Source organism: Sipha flava, unplaced genomic scaffold, assembly GCF_003268045.1.
Source record: "Sipha flava isolate LNK unplaced genomic scaffold, YSA_version1 287_pilon_pilon, whole genome shotgun sequence".
NCBI lineage: Eukaryota > Metazoa > Arthropoda > Insecta > Hemiptera > Aphididae > Sipha > Sipha flava.
In genome coordinates this window covers 24187-41154 of record NW_020272956.1, presented here as the reverse complement: position 1 = coordinate 41154, position 16968 = coordinate 24187, and the positions used below count along the sequence as shown (strand labels likewise).

The window sequence follows — 16968 nt, the reverse complement described above, 5'->3', positions numbered from 1 at the left end:
TGATCGATTTGCTAAAATTGGATTACCTACCACGCTGAACGTTTTGGTAGAAGGGGTTATACTTTAAATCTACTTTAAAAATATGACTCATGGGATTATATAATATATTATATAAAGAAGGTCATTTGGAAAAAAGATCCCAGAGAAAAAGGCTGTAACTTTTTTTTGGAGATAGTTTGGGGATTAACAGAAATAATGACGAAAACAAGATTTAATATTACAAGATATATAAACAGAATCATTGGTATTACTATCTACATTAATTTAATAAGAGGGTAAAGCAAGTTTAAATAATATTATAGCTAATACTTATATTATTTTAATGTATTATGTATGACATCAACCTTAAGTCATGACACGAAAAACAATTCGATACGTGGAGACGGGTATTAGTTTAAGCAATTACCATGTTAATGGGTTTCATAAAATGTATTCAATATTTGCATAAGCTAATAAATCAGACTAGCTATTTTCACAAGTTTATTTTCGAAAAATAACCCTTTATTTAAAAATGAATAATCGTTTGAGCCATTTTATTGAAACAAAAAAAAAACCTTTACGGATAAAAGGTTCAACTTACGCAGTAGTTGCAATGAATAGAACATTTCGTATACGACCGCTTGAAAATACTACAAAGCTCCGAATGAATTATTAACTACTCTAATTGGGACTAAGCGGCTCATTTGACTCGGTCATAAAAAAATTATTTTAGCAAACATATTTTACCTCAATAGTAGGTACTTGTTTGTATATATACACACAATAGATGTCTCCACTTTATACTGTAAATATTTTTATCCGTAAACAATTTAAGAATAACAAAGTCAAAATTATTAAGAATGTTATGAATATAGCGTAATATTTGTTTACACTCCTTTACAAAACAGTAAATGCCCTCATGCGGATTTTATAAAAATCTGATGAATTATGAGAATATTTTTGGTTTAGAAATCTTTTTGGTGGAATAAATAAACTTTACATACTTTTTTTGTATCATTCATAATTTTAACACGCTGAAATATTTTAGTTTACTGACAGCTCAAATTTCCGTTTTTATTATGTCTTATCGCGTATATATAAATGTACCCCCGTTTTTTGAAGGAGTAAAATCATGTGGAATTCCATGTAAAAGATGTTATACATTCAGTATTTTTGGTGAAAATGCCTACCTCCAGTGGCAGCGCCAGAATTTTTTTTAGATTTTTTAGATTTTTAGACTGACCTGCGTTGCCTTCCGTGTCTGCATATGCTAGAAAATGATGCACATGCGCGTGTATAAGTGTAAACCAACGCCACCAACGCGTCATCATAACCATCCTACTGTGACATCAATCGTGACGGATTTTCGTCTTGTAGCTCATGTGCCGTGGCCTTGAACTATTTTCTCCCATCGCGAGCATAAAAGTTTCTTTTCAAACATTTTTTTTTTACAAATAATTTGTTTTTGGAAGGCGATTCGGGAAAAATTGTTTAAAAAAAAAAATGCGGGGAAATTTCAGTTGCGTTCATAGTTAAAATGAAATAATTAACTGCGGCGAATGCATAACGGTTCCTATAGGTAAACGCGATCACCCGTTTATTTTGACTAAAGCGAACGTGATCGGAACGATCACTGCACAATCACGTTCTGTACGTTGCTGTCGTGTCGTAACTGTACACTAGCATTGTTTCAAAAGTCACAATAATGACGGGTTTTCCTTCGTTTGTGTTTGTCCGAAAAGGATTCGTGCGGACGGACCGTACTGCCACAGCCAGTGCCCAGAGCTGGACGCATGCATCAACGAGTCGCTGTGGTGCGACGGCGTGGAACACTGCCCGTCGGGTTACGACGAGTCGTTCGGGTACTGCATGCACCTGCTGTACACGCACCTGGTGTACAGCATCGCGCTGACCGTGGCCATCGTCATCGTGGCCGTGTCGTCGGGGCTGACCGTGCTGTGGTTCCGGCGCTTCCGGTCGGCGTCGTCGGCCGCCGCGAGATCGGGCGCGGTGTGCGCTAGAGGATCGTCCGCCAAGGGAACGGAAACGGAAGCGATGATGGCCGCGTGCGACGTGGTTTACTGACATAAGGTCAACGACGTAGTGCACTACGTCGAGTACGACCGCGTCACCACCGTCTGATGGCCCCGGGAACCGCGGGTGCGCGCGTTCGACCTTCCGCCGCCCACGACTCGGCGGACGCCGCCCTGCGCTTCCCCAGTTACGGCTGCCGGGCTCAGGTCTACAGCCGCGCGGGTCCCTGACGTGCTGTGTCCGCGTCACGGTCGCGGATTATTATTATATTCGACGTCGGCGACGACATCGTCTCGAGTCCAACCACCCGGGACGTCGCTGCCGGGGAAAAGCCGCGTCCGTGCGTTTCGAAAACAATTGCGGTATTAAAATACATGCACATCCTCTCGCGTTGCCCCGCAAACGACGTCGCGCCACCACGTACCATAATCGATAGCACACACCGAGTTGCGGTTTTCGCGGCGTTTGCGAATCGTGATTCTGCTATGTTTTACGTGTTTTGCAAGACGGAAGCGCGATCGAACGTCCACCAGACGTTTGCCGCGCGAGTACACGCAAGTATATATTAATTCGATGGTAAACATTGGTGGTGGCCAAGCCGTTTTGCGGTTTAACGTCATTGTATAACCTTCACCCTTTCCCTCTTCCTCCAGGAGTGAACCAAATAATCCTTCCTCGGCCCCTGTACTTCATTCATTATATACGTTTGATATTTCGGAACCTATCACCGACGGAAACTTTTCTTTTTTTTTTTCTTGTACAAAATACAGTATATACAAATTGTATGATTTTTAGGTATCTATATTTCCTGTGAAACAGATCCGTGAAAGAAACGGTGAGGAATATAGCGTAGTTTTTTTTTCGGCTCCATCAAATCACATCGTTCGCGATAAATTATTTGCACCGACGAATTCCTTCCAAAAAAACGAAACACGTGTGCAATATTTTTATTGAATAATGTATATTATTTATTTTTGTTTGTGGTCGCATCTGATACTATAGAGTTATCTGATACCATTATCGAGTTCGATAATTTCATTTTAGCAATATTCTTTCGCCGATGATCACACATACCCTTTATTTGCGGACGTCATCCTCGTCAAAAAAAACATCCGTGATCCGTTTTGAAGTTATATACTGTCGGAAAGCTTTGTGCTTAAGGCGATCTCGGGCTTATTGTAGCGACGGAAAAGCAAATTGCTTATTTTCCTTCCTTCTTGGTAATCGAATATTAGACCTTCGTACTGCCCGCGGACGCAATAATGTAAAGACGCCTTCACAACCGACTGATTTTATTGTACGTATGTCAAATCAGTGGCGTGCCCAAGAATTTCCTGTGGGAGGGATTTTATCTGATGGCGAAGTGGGAACTAAATCTAGGCAAGGAAATAAAAGTTCAACCTGGTGAATTATAGTAAGAACAAAGAAATGGTTCTCTTTACATTCAAAACGTCACTTTTCCGACTTTTCTTATCATTAACCTAATCATTGTAACTTCAACTTAAAAGTACATTTTCATTTTTTACAAATTACTATTTTATTAATTTAATATAACTAATTTATACCACCAAAAACTACAAGAGTAGCAACAGTATAGCTACTTATTTATAGGTACTCAATCAAACACTTTATTCGTTAAATTATTTTATTAATATTTAATTAAAATGAAAAACAATTGATAAAAACAAATATTTAAACATTAAATTATTCTGAGATGGAAATTTAAACGCCTGCTTTCGCACTCGGTTAATTTAGAATATCATCAGTCTTTAACTGTATATTTCGATGGATGTTTATTAGGACTAATCCATTCAACTTACTGTTTGATCAAAAATAGTTTTTTTTTGGAAAAATATAACTCAATTGTTCCGTCACGTTTTAACATAGTAAAAAATTTGAATAAGCAAATGTGAAGCACTCAAATATGTAGTAGATAATAGATACCTAATAATTTCTGCAGCCCACAATTTATAGAGTTCACTAAATTAATATAATTAATATATGAATTAATTTATAACAAGTATCAACTCCCTCGCTGATAATATTTTATAATACATTGATAAACTGATGAACATTTGGATAATAAGTTTTTGGTGGTTAGTCAATAGAATAACGATAACAATATTACTTTAATTTATAATTCGTATTATCGCAGTAACAATCATAATATATGTTTGATTGTTTATCTTAATTTTCGTAAAACGACGGATATAGAATTTACTAGACGTGATTTATACTAAATGGTAAATATAATACGTAATAGAAATAAAATAATAATTTTACATTTTATGAAATTATACATTTTAGGTAGAGCAAATCAAATTAGTAAATCCCATAAGGAACAAAAGTCAATAGGAGAGGATATAACCCCTAACCTCCCCCCTGGGCACACCACTGAATCGAATTATACACAAAACACATAATTTATACATATAAATGTGTATGTGTGAGTGTGTATGTGTGTGTGCGTGTGCGTATCGTTGTGTTACGTGTCGGTCTTCGCCAAAACAGAAACCGTGTAATGGTTTCACTTGCTTTCAATTTAACCCGTTTTCTAAATTTATATATGTGAATAGAACAAAGTGAGAAACACGAAAGATATATCTTCAAACGTTTATAACGATCATGTATAGCTATGCTATGTAAATAGTATATCCCATGGAGCATATGTCCTAGACGACTATTTCTACTTGTTTAATATAGTATAATGGTGAATATAGCACTTGGTTCGTAACTAACGTTTAAGGTTACATCACAGACATAGCTGCCACACCTCATATATATCTTTAATACATTGTTTCGTTAAAGTTCTTAATTAGTTCCCTTTGAACGATGTGTGTTATTATTAACTTGTTAACAGGTTGTATACAGCGTGCTCTGCGAAAATTAGGTATTTACTAATTTATGAATTAACTGATAAATTGAATCTCAAAGTGCGGTAGAAATCGAATATACAAGTAATGGATCTCAGGAGACTAATAAAACTGTTCATTATAGGCAATATTATTATTTAAACTACATATATATATCAGACTATCGTCTAGTTGATGGTATATATTGTATATATAATATTTAACTGTCTATTAAAGTAATCTAATACCATTTTTTTCTACTAAAATTAAATACATTTATCAAATGCCTATTCTCGATTTAAAAACATCTCGGATGCTTTTGTTTGTTCCTTTATCAATATTATAACATATAATAATCAATATTATGAACTATGTATATTTAGTTAAGAAAAAAAAATTCAAATAATTCAAAACAACTTTAATAAATGTACAGCTTATTTGATTAAATTTAGAGATACTCGTATTAAAATAGTGGTGTAATCTGCTGTAGTTATATACGAATTTCCATTAAAAAAAATTTCCTCTGAGATAATTATCTTCCAAATAATGGCCACAATTTTCATAAACTGTGATAAATCAGTGCATGAGATCCTACATATAATATGTTGTATGCCTATAGGTAGACTCACCACAGTATCCAACCAAATAAATCATAAAACGTGTCATCAACTCTTTTTTGTGGTTGAAATATTTGCATAAGGTTAATATATTAACAAATTCCCTGTTATTAAAATTTACAATAACTTGGCGTTATTCCAAAATAATACATTTATTTAGCATTTTATAATTGTTAAACACTCCATAGTTCACATATAAATGGTTTCATGCCGTCACTAATATGAATCTTACATTATATCGTACTCATACGAGAGAAAATTTTAAAATAAATTTGTTGTTAAATAGTTTTAGGTGCATCAAAGGCAAAGTTAGTTTTATTATTATCATATTATAATTGTTATTGTTATGGGAAACCTAAAAATTTATCGTAGTCATAATTTATTATTCATGACTTAAAAATAAAAAGTTTTACTTTAAAATGTGTTCATTTTACTCTTCTAGTAGTTTTTGAAATTATAACGGTGTACTGTTATGTGCTACAAATTTCTTTTATTTTAATTTTTATTTTATGGCTGCAATAAAATCAATCACTGTATTTGTCTTTGTTTCGTCGTATTTAATTAACATTTGTTCGATGCCCGAACCAACCCAAGTCGGTGTTTAGGACGCGTTTAGTTTATACAACAATATAGATTGATTTTTTACCACGTGGTGTTTACAGATTCTGTGTACATCAATGGATTTTTAATATATACCGTTTGCTCGTTATAGATACGTTTGACAATTAGGTTGCAATCGAAAGTTTAGTTAGAGGTGTTACACTTATTAAAATTATTGAAGATGTACGAGTATATAATGTTATAGTAAATATTTATTAACACAAAAGCCAATAAGTTAGTACCTCTAAAAGAGTATGATATAATATACGTACTTATTATTTTTTCAAAAATGATATTGAATATTTTTTATCAGTTAGGGAGGAGGATAGCTAGAAATTTTTACATCGATCAATTGTCGAAGTCCGATAAAAAATTATTTTAAAGGGATAAATAAGTCAAAAATAATTTAGTGCGCAATGTTGAAATTTAGATTTTGTTTCGTTGCATTTAATTTAGAGCAACAATACCTTATCACCAATAAGAATCATAGCGTGTTATGATTATTTTTAAAATACAGACCTTTACTGACGACTATCGTAATAAAAATTCTTACCCTTTTTATTGTTATTGTTTTATATATATATATGTGTGTATGTATACACATTACTATTAAGTCCAAGAAATATATGTAAATCGTTAGACTTGAAACGTAGACTTTAATTATAATCGTTTTTCGATACTATATACGTATTATTATTACGTATGTACGTAGTTTTGTTTTTATTAGCTTGTTAACATAATATTTGTCGATTAAGTAGTTGAAAATCAGGGTAAACAAAGAAATTATTTTGTGTTAAATATTACGGCTAGAACGTTGAGATTATGAGCTAATTCTTACATATATATTAATGGTTCTCAAATACTATGAAAACATTAAAAACGCTATTCAAAAATATACTTAAAATAATTTAAAATTAAAATATCTAAACCATATAAAGCAATACAGAAAGATGCACGTGAATTTACAATCTTGACAGTTTCCGTTTGTAGTTTATTCATTAAATTAAAATGATTAGACCAAAATTTGTTGTGCCTAAATGTGTCTTTCATGATATTTCCAGGAAGTGTTGAAAAAAACCACTGAAAAACGCTATTCTTAGGCCTGAATTTCATTTTTAGAAAACAACGGAATGCTACATAATATTCGACACCCGTGGTTTGGAAAACGTGAGTGCGCTGAGTCCCGAAAGTCATTGACGCACAGTAAAACAGTTGTTTTCGTTCGTCCGCGCGAAAGTGCGAATACGACCGATTCGCATCGTCGGTTTTACGCCTTCGGGACGATACAGCAATGTAAATCGTTTTACCGTTCGTTTTCGGAATCGGTGGCAGCGACGGGAAACGCCACCCAAAACGTTGTAACACCGATGACGTGGCCGGGGTGCGTACGTGTCGTTCGGGGTACCCGCGGCGTTTAATTGCGAAACCGTGCCCGCGTTGTACAATATTAATTACGACGAGGCGCCGATTTAAACGGTAACATTGCACGTGGTTCTGAATATTATACGCCCAACGGGTTGCGGCTTAACATTTATTATGCACAACATTTTAATTCCGTTAAAACTGCCCCCGTTTGCCGGTTACCTATTTCATTGATACTTAGTCAATGCCTATTTATCTATTTATTACCATTACTATTATTATTATTGTTATTTGTTGTTTTTTTTTTCTCGAATTTTACACCGTTAAAATATTTCGAGAAAAATGAGTAAAATCCAGAGTGCTTCCAGGTAATAATGATACTGTGTACCTTTTACTCGTGGACAAAAACTGTGTTATACTGGTAATAATATAATACTTAGCTGGTACATATTATATATTTTTGTTATTCATTATATATAAAACAATTTAACTAATTATATTATCATTATTATAAACATATAGACACTTTATTATATATATATATATATATTTACCTGACTAGATCATAGTGCAATCGATATCGATATTGAACATATCGCTATTCAATAACATTATATATTATTGTTTCGTTTGAATATTTCAAATAATCTATTACATTATATTCAAATTAATGTGTTATACCTACGTATCGGCGGATGCCAACACTTATTTACGTAGCAGTAAATTCTATTTTCATAACGAATTGTTATTAAGTATAATATAACCGTGTGGTACTGTTCTATTATATAAAATATGCATTGTTTGTAATATCGTAGCAGGTTAGTGATTCGTGTTGTTTCTTGTTGAATTATGAATTCATTAATTAATTTGTTAAGATATTAACAATATAATTGTTATATTATAATATAATATAATTTACAATATTTAAATTTCTTACATTAAAATTTTACAATAATAGTTTTAAACCCTCTTGGTTACGTACATTATTACATTCGATTTATGTAGTTTAAAAATCTAATGCATATATAAATACACCGCCGGGTAGTAGATCGCGTGTATATAAACTCGTTATTTGTTATATTAAATAAATTATTATTTTAGTTTTTTGTTAATGTTTACTTTTAAAACATTATGTAATAAATTGTATAAAATAAACGATGTACGATTATAGTCATTGAAATTAAGATATTTCAACGTGTATTGTGTATATATAGACTTATTTGTGTATTCACTTGTTAACTAATCACTTAAATAATCGATATTTTTCATAATCCATAATTATTATAATATACTAGATTAAATCGAAGTTAATCATTGAGTTTAGGAATTTTGTACTTGTAAATCTTCAATTTGTTATTACTTTACCAACCTAATTTTTACATGTATGTGGAAAAACTAAATTGTAAATATCTACTTTGATATTATTCTATAGTGTGTAATATGATGTACATCAACAAAAAACAATTGTTCCACCAAAAAAAAAAAATTTTATAAATACATATAATTCATGCCTTGCTCGTAAAATGAATTTTAGTTGAACAACTTTCCTTTCCTAGTATCCTTTAGTACCAGATATATTGTATAACTACTCCTTCGTCTGTATAGTATACGATTAATTTTTATGGAAATTATTATAACTGCGTGTCACTGCGTCGGAACAATTATAAAAACATACATTATAAATGATCAGTGGTGGATTTAGGGGAGGGGAGTGCTGAAGCACCCGCCGGTCCGTGTATTGAACTTCTTTTGTAGTATTATAAATTATTTAGACATCGGATTTCACCACCTCTAGTAGTATAATCAGTTTATTATTATTAAATGTTCTTAAAGATATACTTGTAGACATTGGCGTTGTTGTCAATGATTTTCCACGAAAAAAAAAAAAGAATGCAATTAGAGACCTGGTCAGTCTAAATTCTTATCGTGTAAATTAAATTGCAATAGCGCATTAAGAAATAACATTAAATTATCTATAATTTTTATGCCGGCATTAAACATTTTCTAAAATAATCTGTCGGCGAGAGGAAGCATGAGTGCACGCAATACACATTCAGTTTACCTCGGGTTACATGCACTCGCATTTTTATGTTCAGTGCTCTGGTTAACAGTTATCTGTCATTCGTAAACTGGTGCTAGAAGAGATTATATATTCATACATTCATAAGCAAACCATATTGGCTTGTAAATATAATTTGCACCGGCACCTGATCCGACTGAAGCGTTTTTTTTACGCAAATGGCCCTTAGTTTTAGCCATTAACAAGTCTTTTTTCTTTAACTCGGTTACTGAACATTCCAATTGTCTGCATAATCGAACCCATGCATCGTCGATTTGTTTTCTGTCCTTGTGATACGAATGCTCTGGGTCCCATATCACGGGTTTATTTTGGTATAACTCCAAGAACTTCAATGTAAATTAATTGGACCAATCACACATTAAGGCACAACGAAAAAAAAACACAAAAAAAATATGCGAAAATGCACGAATATGAACTGGGTGCTCAGGTACTTGGATTTCGAATAGCCTCGTGTCCTTTGACTCTAGCACCACAAAAAACCGCCTTCCGATCGAGTGCCGTCAAGGTGAGCTAGGCAAGGCAAAGTGACACGAGCGTGTCTAATTCACTGTCGCGCTAGGCTGCTCTCACGATGTCTCGACGAATGCATGCTTCCTGCATAAGATAAAATTATGTGTATAAACTATAGTTATACCTATATGTAATAATATTTATAATTTTTAAAATGTTTATTGATGTAAGTACATTATATACGTCTGATATGTTAATAAAAAACGAATTTGTTAAAAAAATAGCATTAATTTTTCGGCTAAATATCATAATAGATATTTGTGAAGAGGAGACCAAGAGTAAGGATCCTAGACAAGGCCACCCGCAGAAATTTTTCTCGGGGGGGGGGAGCGAAAAAATAATATTATAATACACTTACCATAAATTCTGTTTTTTATCACATCGTAAAAAAAATTATTTATTTACTATAATATAGTAAGTATATACTTATATATATAATATTATGTTGTTATAAATAAGCATGTATAATATAAAATGAAAAAAATAACTAATAATAAATAATTATGACTCGTTGATCATTATCATCAAATAAAAATTGAACACGCCGTGGTTCCATGCAGAAATGCTTAATTATATCTTCAACAATGTCAGATTGTTGACTTTTTAAAAAAATAACAACAATATTATCATAAAAGTATAAAACCACATAATAGATTAAATTTAATCTATTCTGTGATAAAACAGTCATCACCATGGATTTAGATATCTTAAACCGTGGTCATCACTATGACTTTATCAATTAAAACCACAATAATTGTATATGGACCATAGAGTTGATATGATATGAATCTACAACCATGATAAAAATAAATAAACCAAATACCGAATACCTAGTGATATTGAAAACTGACGAACAATTTTGTGTCAACTTATCAGTTATCAGTCCTCCTTATCGCCCTCCAAGACTGCTAAATAAAATGCAAATAAATGCAATAAAAATTAGGTATTATCTAAATTAGCGGAGAGGGCGTGGCCCTCCCCCCCCTGCGTTTTGCCTTGATCCTAGATTTCTTTTAAAAATTCTTTCAAAATATAGGACATTTTAAATAATACCTATACTTGTAATATACATTGATATTAATTGAGAAAGAGGAGTAAGGGCGTAGAACCTCAAAATTTAAACTGGTGCTCTTGTTATGATTAATACCCGGGTACCCACCAATTCAGGTACCCGGGTATCAGTATATCCAGGTAATACCCGATTTTTCGGGTAATCAACGTTTTCGAGTAGTGTACCTGTAGTACTGTAGTACTTACAGTGCCGCAAAAACCGGGCGTGCAGTATGCCGTGCACACGGGTCCCCAGGCTTACATAAATTTTGGGGGGGGGTCCTAGTCCAGGCCTGAAATAAACTGCACTTTACAAATACACAATTATTTAATAATAAAAAGAAAATTTTCTAAAATTCAGGTAAGGTTGTTATAATATTTTAAAATAATATAATATTTATTTAACAATGAGCCCATTGAGTATTTGAGTAGGCATACATCATACCTACCTAAACTACTTAAATAAATTTACTATATAAATATGTAGTGAAGTATAATATACAACAGTTATAGGTATTTAGTTTGATGTATATACATATATCACCAGTGTTGAGTTGTATCTAGATACATTTATCTAGATAATTTATCTAGATGAAAATTAAGTACCTTTATCTTATCTAGATGAATAAATTATATAATATCTAATTGGTATCTAAGATTTAAGTTACGGAAATCTACATAAATTTCTAGATAAATCTCATTTTATAATGCACGTTTTTCATTTAGTCATTTTCCATCAAATATTATAATAATATGATACTATGCAATTATGTTTAATCTTTAATGACGATTCATTATTATCAAATTAACAATAGAACCCGTACGCCGACTGCAGACGCTGTCGCGGTCGTATATCAATACAAGCTGTTATACACTTATACAGTTATACCCCACCACACGTCCCGTCGATCGGTAAATAATGTGGAAAATACTAAAAATAGTTCTCCACCGGCAAGAATACACACGCACATCTATTTTGTATTGACAATACCAATTCCCAATTGGATGTTATAAATAATAATATTTGTACAATAATTTAATTTCTTTACCAGATACTAGTCACTAGACTATACTTTGGTCTGTCATGGTCACACTCATTGAATCAATTCGATAATAGTTTGTGGTTATACATTTATAATCCGTGGGACTGACTAGTGGCTACTACTATTGCGACTCCCTATAGAACACAGACTGATGAGTGTTGAGTAATTTCATTGTTATTTACAACTTCGTTTCGTAAACTTTATTGCTCTTTTCAAGTTTTTCTTGTTTACTGCCAATATGGATCGTTTTTTAAGTATAACGTCTTCAACGCCCAATAAAAGAATTTGTCTAGAAAATGTCGATGACCCACCTCCGCCTGCTGTTGATGTTCCTGCACCATTGCCAGAACTTAAATTTCAGTATTTATTCGATACAGTATATAAACTGGTGTCGATAAATGGTGACAAAATCAAAGCTTCTTGTCAAAACTGTCACAAAATCATTACCATGATTTTGGTTATTTGATATTTTGTTATATGTTGAAATTGGTACCTACTGTATGCTAAATATAATATTATATAGGTATTTAAATATTTTATATGTATATTTATTCATTAGGTAATATATTTTTGACACGAAACGAGCCTTCTTGGTTTGCCTCCCTTAATCAATTACTCAACCAAGAATCCAATAACACGGCAAGCATTACAAATACAAATTAAAAATACAAGCATTACAAATACAAATTAACTATTGTAAGATATAAATCTAGATGAAAAAATTTTATCTACATATTTATCTAGATAAAAATTGAATATTCTATCTTCATATTAATCTAGATATTGATTTAGCTAGTAATCTAATATTTATCTAGATGTTATTTTTGTTATCTGAACTCAACACTGTATATCACACACTAACTGATGTGAAACGTGTTTTAAAACCTAAGAAAATTGTTACTTAAATTGAACAAAAATAAATCCTAGGAAGGGGCCCAATATAATTACCGCACACGGGCCTCCTATTTTGTAGTTGTGGCACTGGGTATCTAATACCCAAAATATTCGAGTATCTGAAAGTTTTTAATACATATAAATATTCAAGCTAAGATCTAGCTGCTAGGAGGAAAGTATTATACTATAATTATACAATTATACGAATACGAAATATTTCTTCGTTTAAAAATGAATAATTTATTATTTTTTGAGTGCTTTTAATGATATTGTGGTTTAATAATTAGTTTTTTCAAGTATAATGTTAAATACAGAGGCGGACTGGCTGCGAGAGTTAGGGGGATTTATCTCCCTGGGCCTCTCATAGATACTAATACTAAAAAAAAAGCCAGTACAATCCAAATAATATTATAATATTAGGAAAATTACATTAACATAAATAATATGAAAATACGTAATTAATTCACTTCCAACTTTATTATTGTTCAGAAATATAAAAATAAATAAGAAAATGTGGTTTGTGTAGCTATTTTGGTCAACAGTATAGAATGCGATTATAAATTTTTATTATTATTAAAAATCATAAAACGACATGTTTCATAGTTTCATTGTTATCATTATCGTCATTTGAACGATGTATTGGAAATTTGAAAATCAGTTAATCTAAATACAGTATAATTGTTAGGGATGGGAATTCCAACTCATTCTGCCGAACTGGATTTTTCAACTCCGTTCATTTTTTCTTTTGCCAACTTATGTATTTTTTAACGCTGAAAACGATGATGTAGACGGATTTGGGTTCGAATTTAAAGAAAGTTCTACATTGATGAAAAATATTTTATGTTAAAAACAAATATTAATGTTAAATAATAATTAATAAATTATTTTTAAATGTAATTATTTGTTATTTTTATAATTAGTTGAGTTTAGGTAACTTATATAAGTATAAAATTACATTTATACGTTTATTGTATGAATAAACAAGATTAGGGCTAGTTACTTTGACTATTCTCCCTGGGCCGATTGTTCCCCAGTCCGCCTCTGATTAGATACCATGTTAAAAGCTATTTTAAATCATATATTAAAACATTGTAGGTAACGACTATAGTTATTATATCTATTACCTTGTATGTATATAGCTACGCAGATAATAAGTAGTCATAATCATAAGTAGATGTAATGCTGCGGCAAGTGTGCAAGGACGTTATTTCAATTTTTAAAAGGGTGAGGCAATTGATTAAATTTACCGACTTCAAAATATTTAAAAAATTATGGTTACCTATATATTTAAATATTTAATATTTATGGACGATAGACAAATCAATAAAAAATCTTTTGGAACAAAACATGTAAGGATTAGTAATGAACAATGATGTCATGATGATAAACAAAGAACATGAAACATTTCAATTTACACAGTTAAATAATAACATTTAAAATAGTAAAACATTAATTAATTTACTTATCCTATAGGATATAAGTTACCTATCACTAGGTTCAGTGGCATAATTGTGGGGGACAAGGGGGGGGGGGCAAGTGCCCCCTCTGACAATTTTGAGAGATAAAGATATAATTTTGCCCCCCCCCCCCTCCAGATAATCCATCAGTACAAATAGCAACTTTTATTAATGAACTCTTATGGGTATTATTTAATAATATTGGTACCTAGTACCTACTACCTACAATTTATGTTATTCCAAACCATAAAATGAGTTAAAAGACTTATGTAAAATCAATTAATTAGATATAGTGTATAAAATACATGCAATACAAATATGTTTTAACTGGTGAGGGGAAGGGGTGTCAGAATATTGGTAATAATAAATATATTATATTGCCCTCCTAGATTTTTTTCCAGTTACGCCACTGAATAGATTTAATGGAATAATAATATAAATCTAATTCAATAAATACTTATAATTTTATTATTTGTATGTTTAATACTTTACAGAACTTATTTATAAAAACATAAAATAGTATCTAAAAATATATTGTACCGTAGTTTGGGGTGAATAGAAATGATTTTCACGATTCTTTTATAGATTATGAGTTCAATTTTTATGGTATCGATATCATGAAAACTGTTTTATAAAGATTACATCATATAGATTTATATATTTATCAAAAATAAAGTTTATAAGATTCGCATAGTAACGATTGTCATAAACCGGGAAGGAGCCAGTGATTCTCAACTTTTAATAAACCGTGAACGTGTATTTAAAAGAGAATATTATCTGATTTCTGAGTACAAAATAGTAAATAAAAATGTACTATTTACCAATTTTAGCATTTGATCATCGGTCAAAGAATTGCCGACTTTTTAAAATTTCTTAGAGTGGGGCATTTACCATAGTCTGCCCCTTCCCAAATGACATCCATTATTTTTATAGTATGAAAACTAGAAGTATTTTAAAAGTATTCGGAATACTATTTTTTGTAAGTATTCTAGTATTTATTCTAAATACTTTTTATAAGTATTTTACCCAAGTCTGGTCTCCATTAAGCGAATTCGACTATACATAATGTGATACCTACTAATAATTGTAATATTTATATATTGCGAAGTCCGTTTCGTTAGTTTTTTTTAGAATAAATGACTTTTTAAGAATTAATGTTGACAATTTTGATAATTTTGATAATTTAAAAAAGATTATATTTTATACATTTTTACTCAATTATTGAATTAATAATTTACCTGTTTCTAACTGAAAAAATAAAAGAGTATATATGGACCAATAAATACCCAGAAAATATAGGTTTATCTTTTGAAAATCAAAAACTATATTGTTACTATAAATTATATATATGTATTCATATAATTATATATATATTCATACATAACTCGGTTTATAATGTACAACAATAGTGTGTAAAAACTAATGACTTAAATTTAACACCTAATCAAATTAATTCAAATTATAAATAAAAAAAAATTCATAATTTGTATGTAGATATTAATAAAAAAAACAGTATTAACATTAAACATTAATATATATATATAATGTAAGTGTCAATAATTGAATTTATGACTTTATAAGTTTTTATTTCATTATATATAACGGAAGATCATAAGTAATATTATTGCTACTATTCAAAATTCAAATAAAATTGTTTTTTTAATTAAAAACAATTAATACAAATGAAATTTATAATATATGCGTAAAAATATAACTGATAAATTAATTGGCATTATTACATTAAATTAAACATTTTTCACTATCTATCTAAGGGTTTAACTCAAAACTAAGTTCTTATATAGTAAAAAGTTAAATATTCAATAAAAATGATATTATTTTAAATTATTGAAATCGTTATACAACATATACAACAGTAAAATTAATATCACATTCTGTTTCAAGCAACAAAATTAGGCCTTACAAATATCGGTTTACTATTATACTTAAATGTATCTACTGCTCATGTGTAGTTAAATAATAAATGACTCGTACTTAAATTGTTAATTTTATAACAACCCACACGAGTGGCAGTCAAGAATAACATTTACTGTAAACTTAACACTAATTTTAGGGAAATCATATACAGTGTGGTAACATCAAATCATGTAAAAACTAGGTAGTTTCTTTACATGATTGGTAAGCATTTTAATAGTGATTTAACATATCAATAAAAATAAATACAATTCTTAAAAGACAATATAAATTATAATTTACAAAAAAATAATTGCAAAAGTAAAAACAACAATTTAATAACAATAATTCTTTAGACTAGTACTGTCTAGTTATAACATGTATAAATTCACCAACATTATAAATGTATCGCAACTTTTTAAAATATAAATTTCACAAGTTGTTAATATGTTATTTAAACAAATATTCATATTTAAATAATTACAATAATTAGCAACAATAGTTTAAATAATTCATAACAATTAAAATCAATAATAAATAACAATTAAATACTTTGAATACTTAAAACAATAAAATAGA

The 16968-nt window shown here is 30.6% G+C and overlaps 1 protein-coding gene across 2 annotated transcripts in view; it reads left to right on the top strand.

Moving 5' to 3' along the window:
- Positions 1 to 8632, top strand: part of LOC112685694 — a 74866-nt gene extending 66234 nt beyond the window's left edge. Inside the window, exon 12 of one of the 2 annotated variants that reach the window (XM_025557636.1) lies at positions 7144 to 8632. In XM_025557636.1, the coding sequence (XP_025413421.1) occupies positions 7144 to 7153 (10 nt within the window). In that variant the 3' untranslated portion in view covers positions 7154 to 8632. Of the gene's footprint in view, positions 1 to 1721 lie in introns of both variants that reach the window. The other variant, XM_025557635.1, reaches the window with a different exon arrangement.
- The last annotated feature ends 8336 nt before the right edge of the window (positions 8633 to 16968 follow it).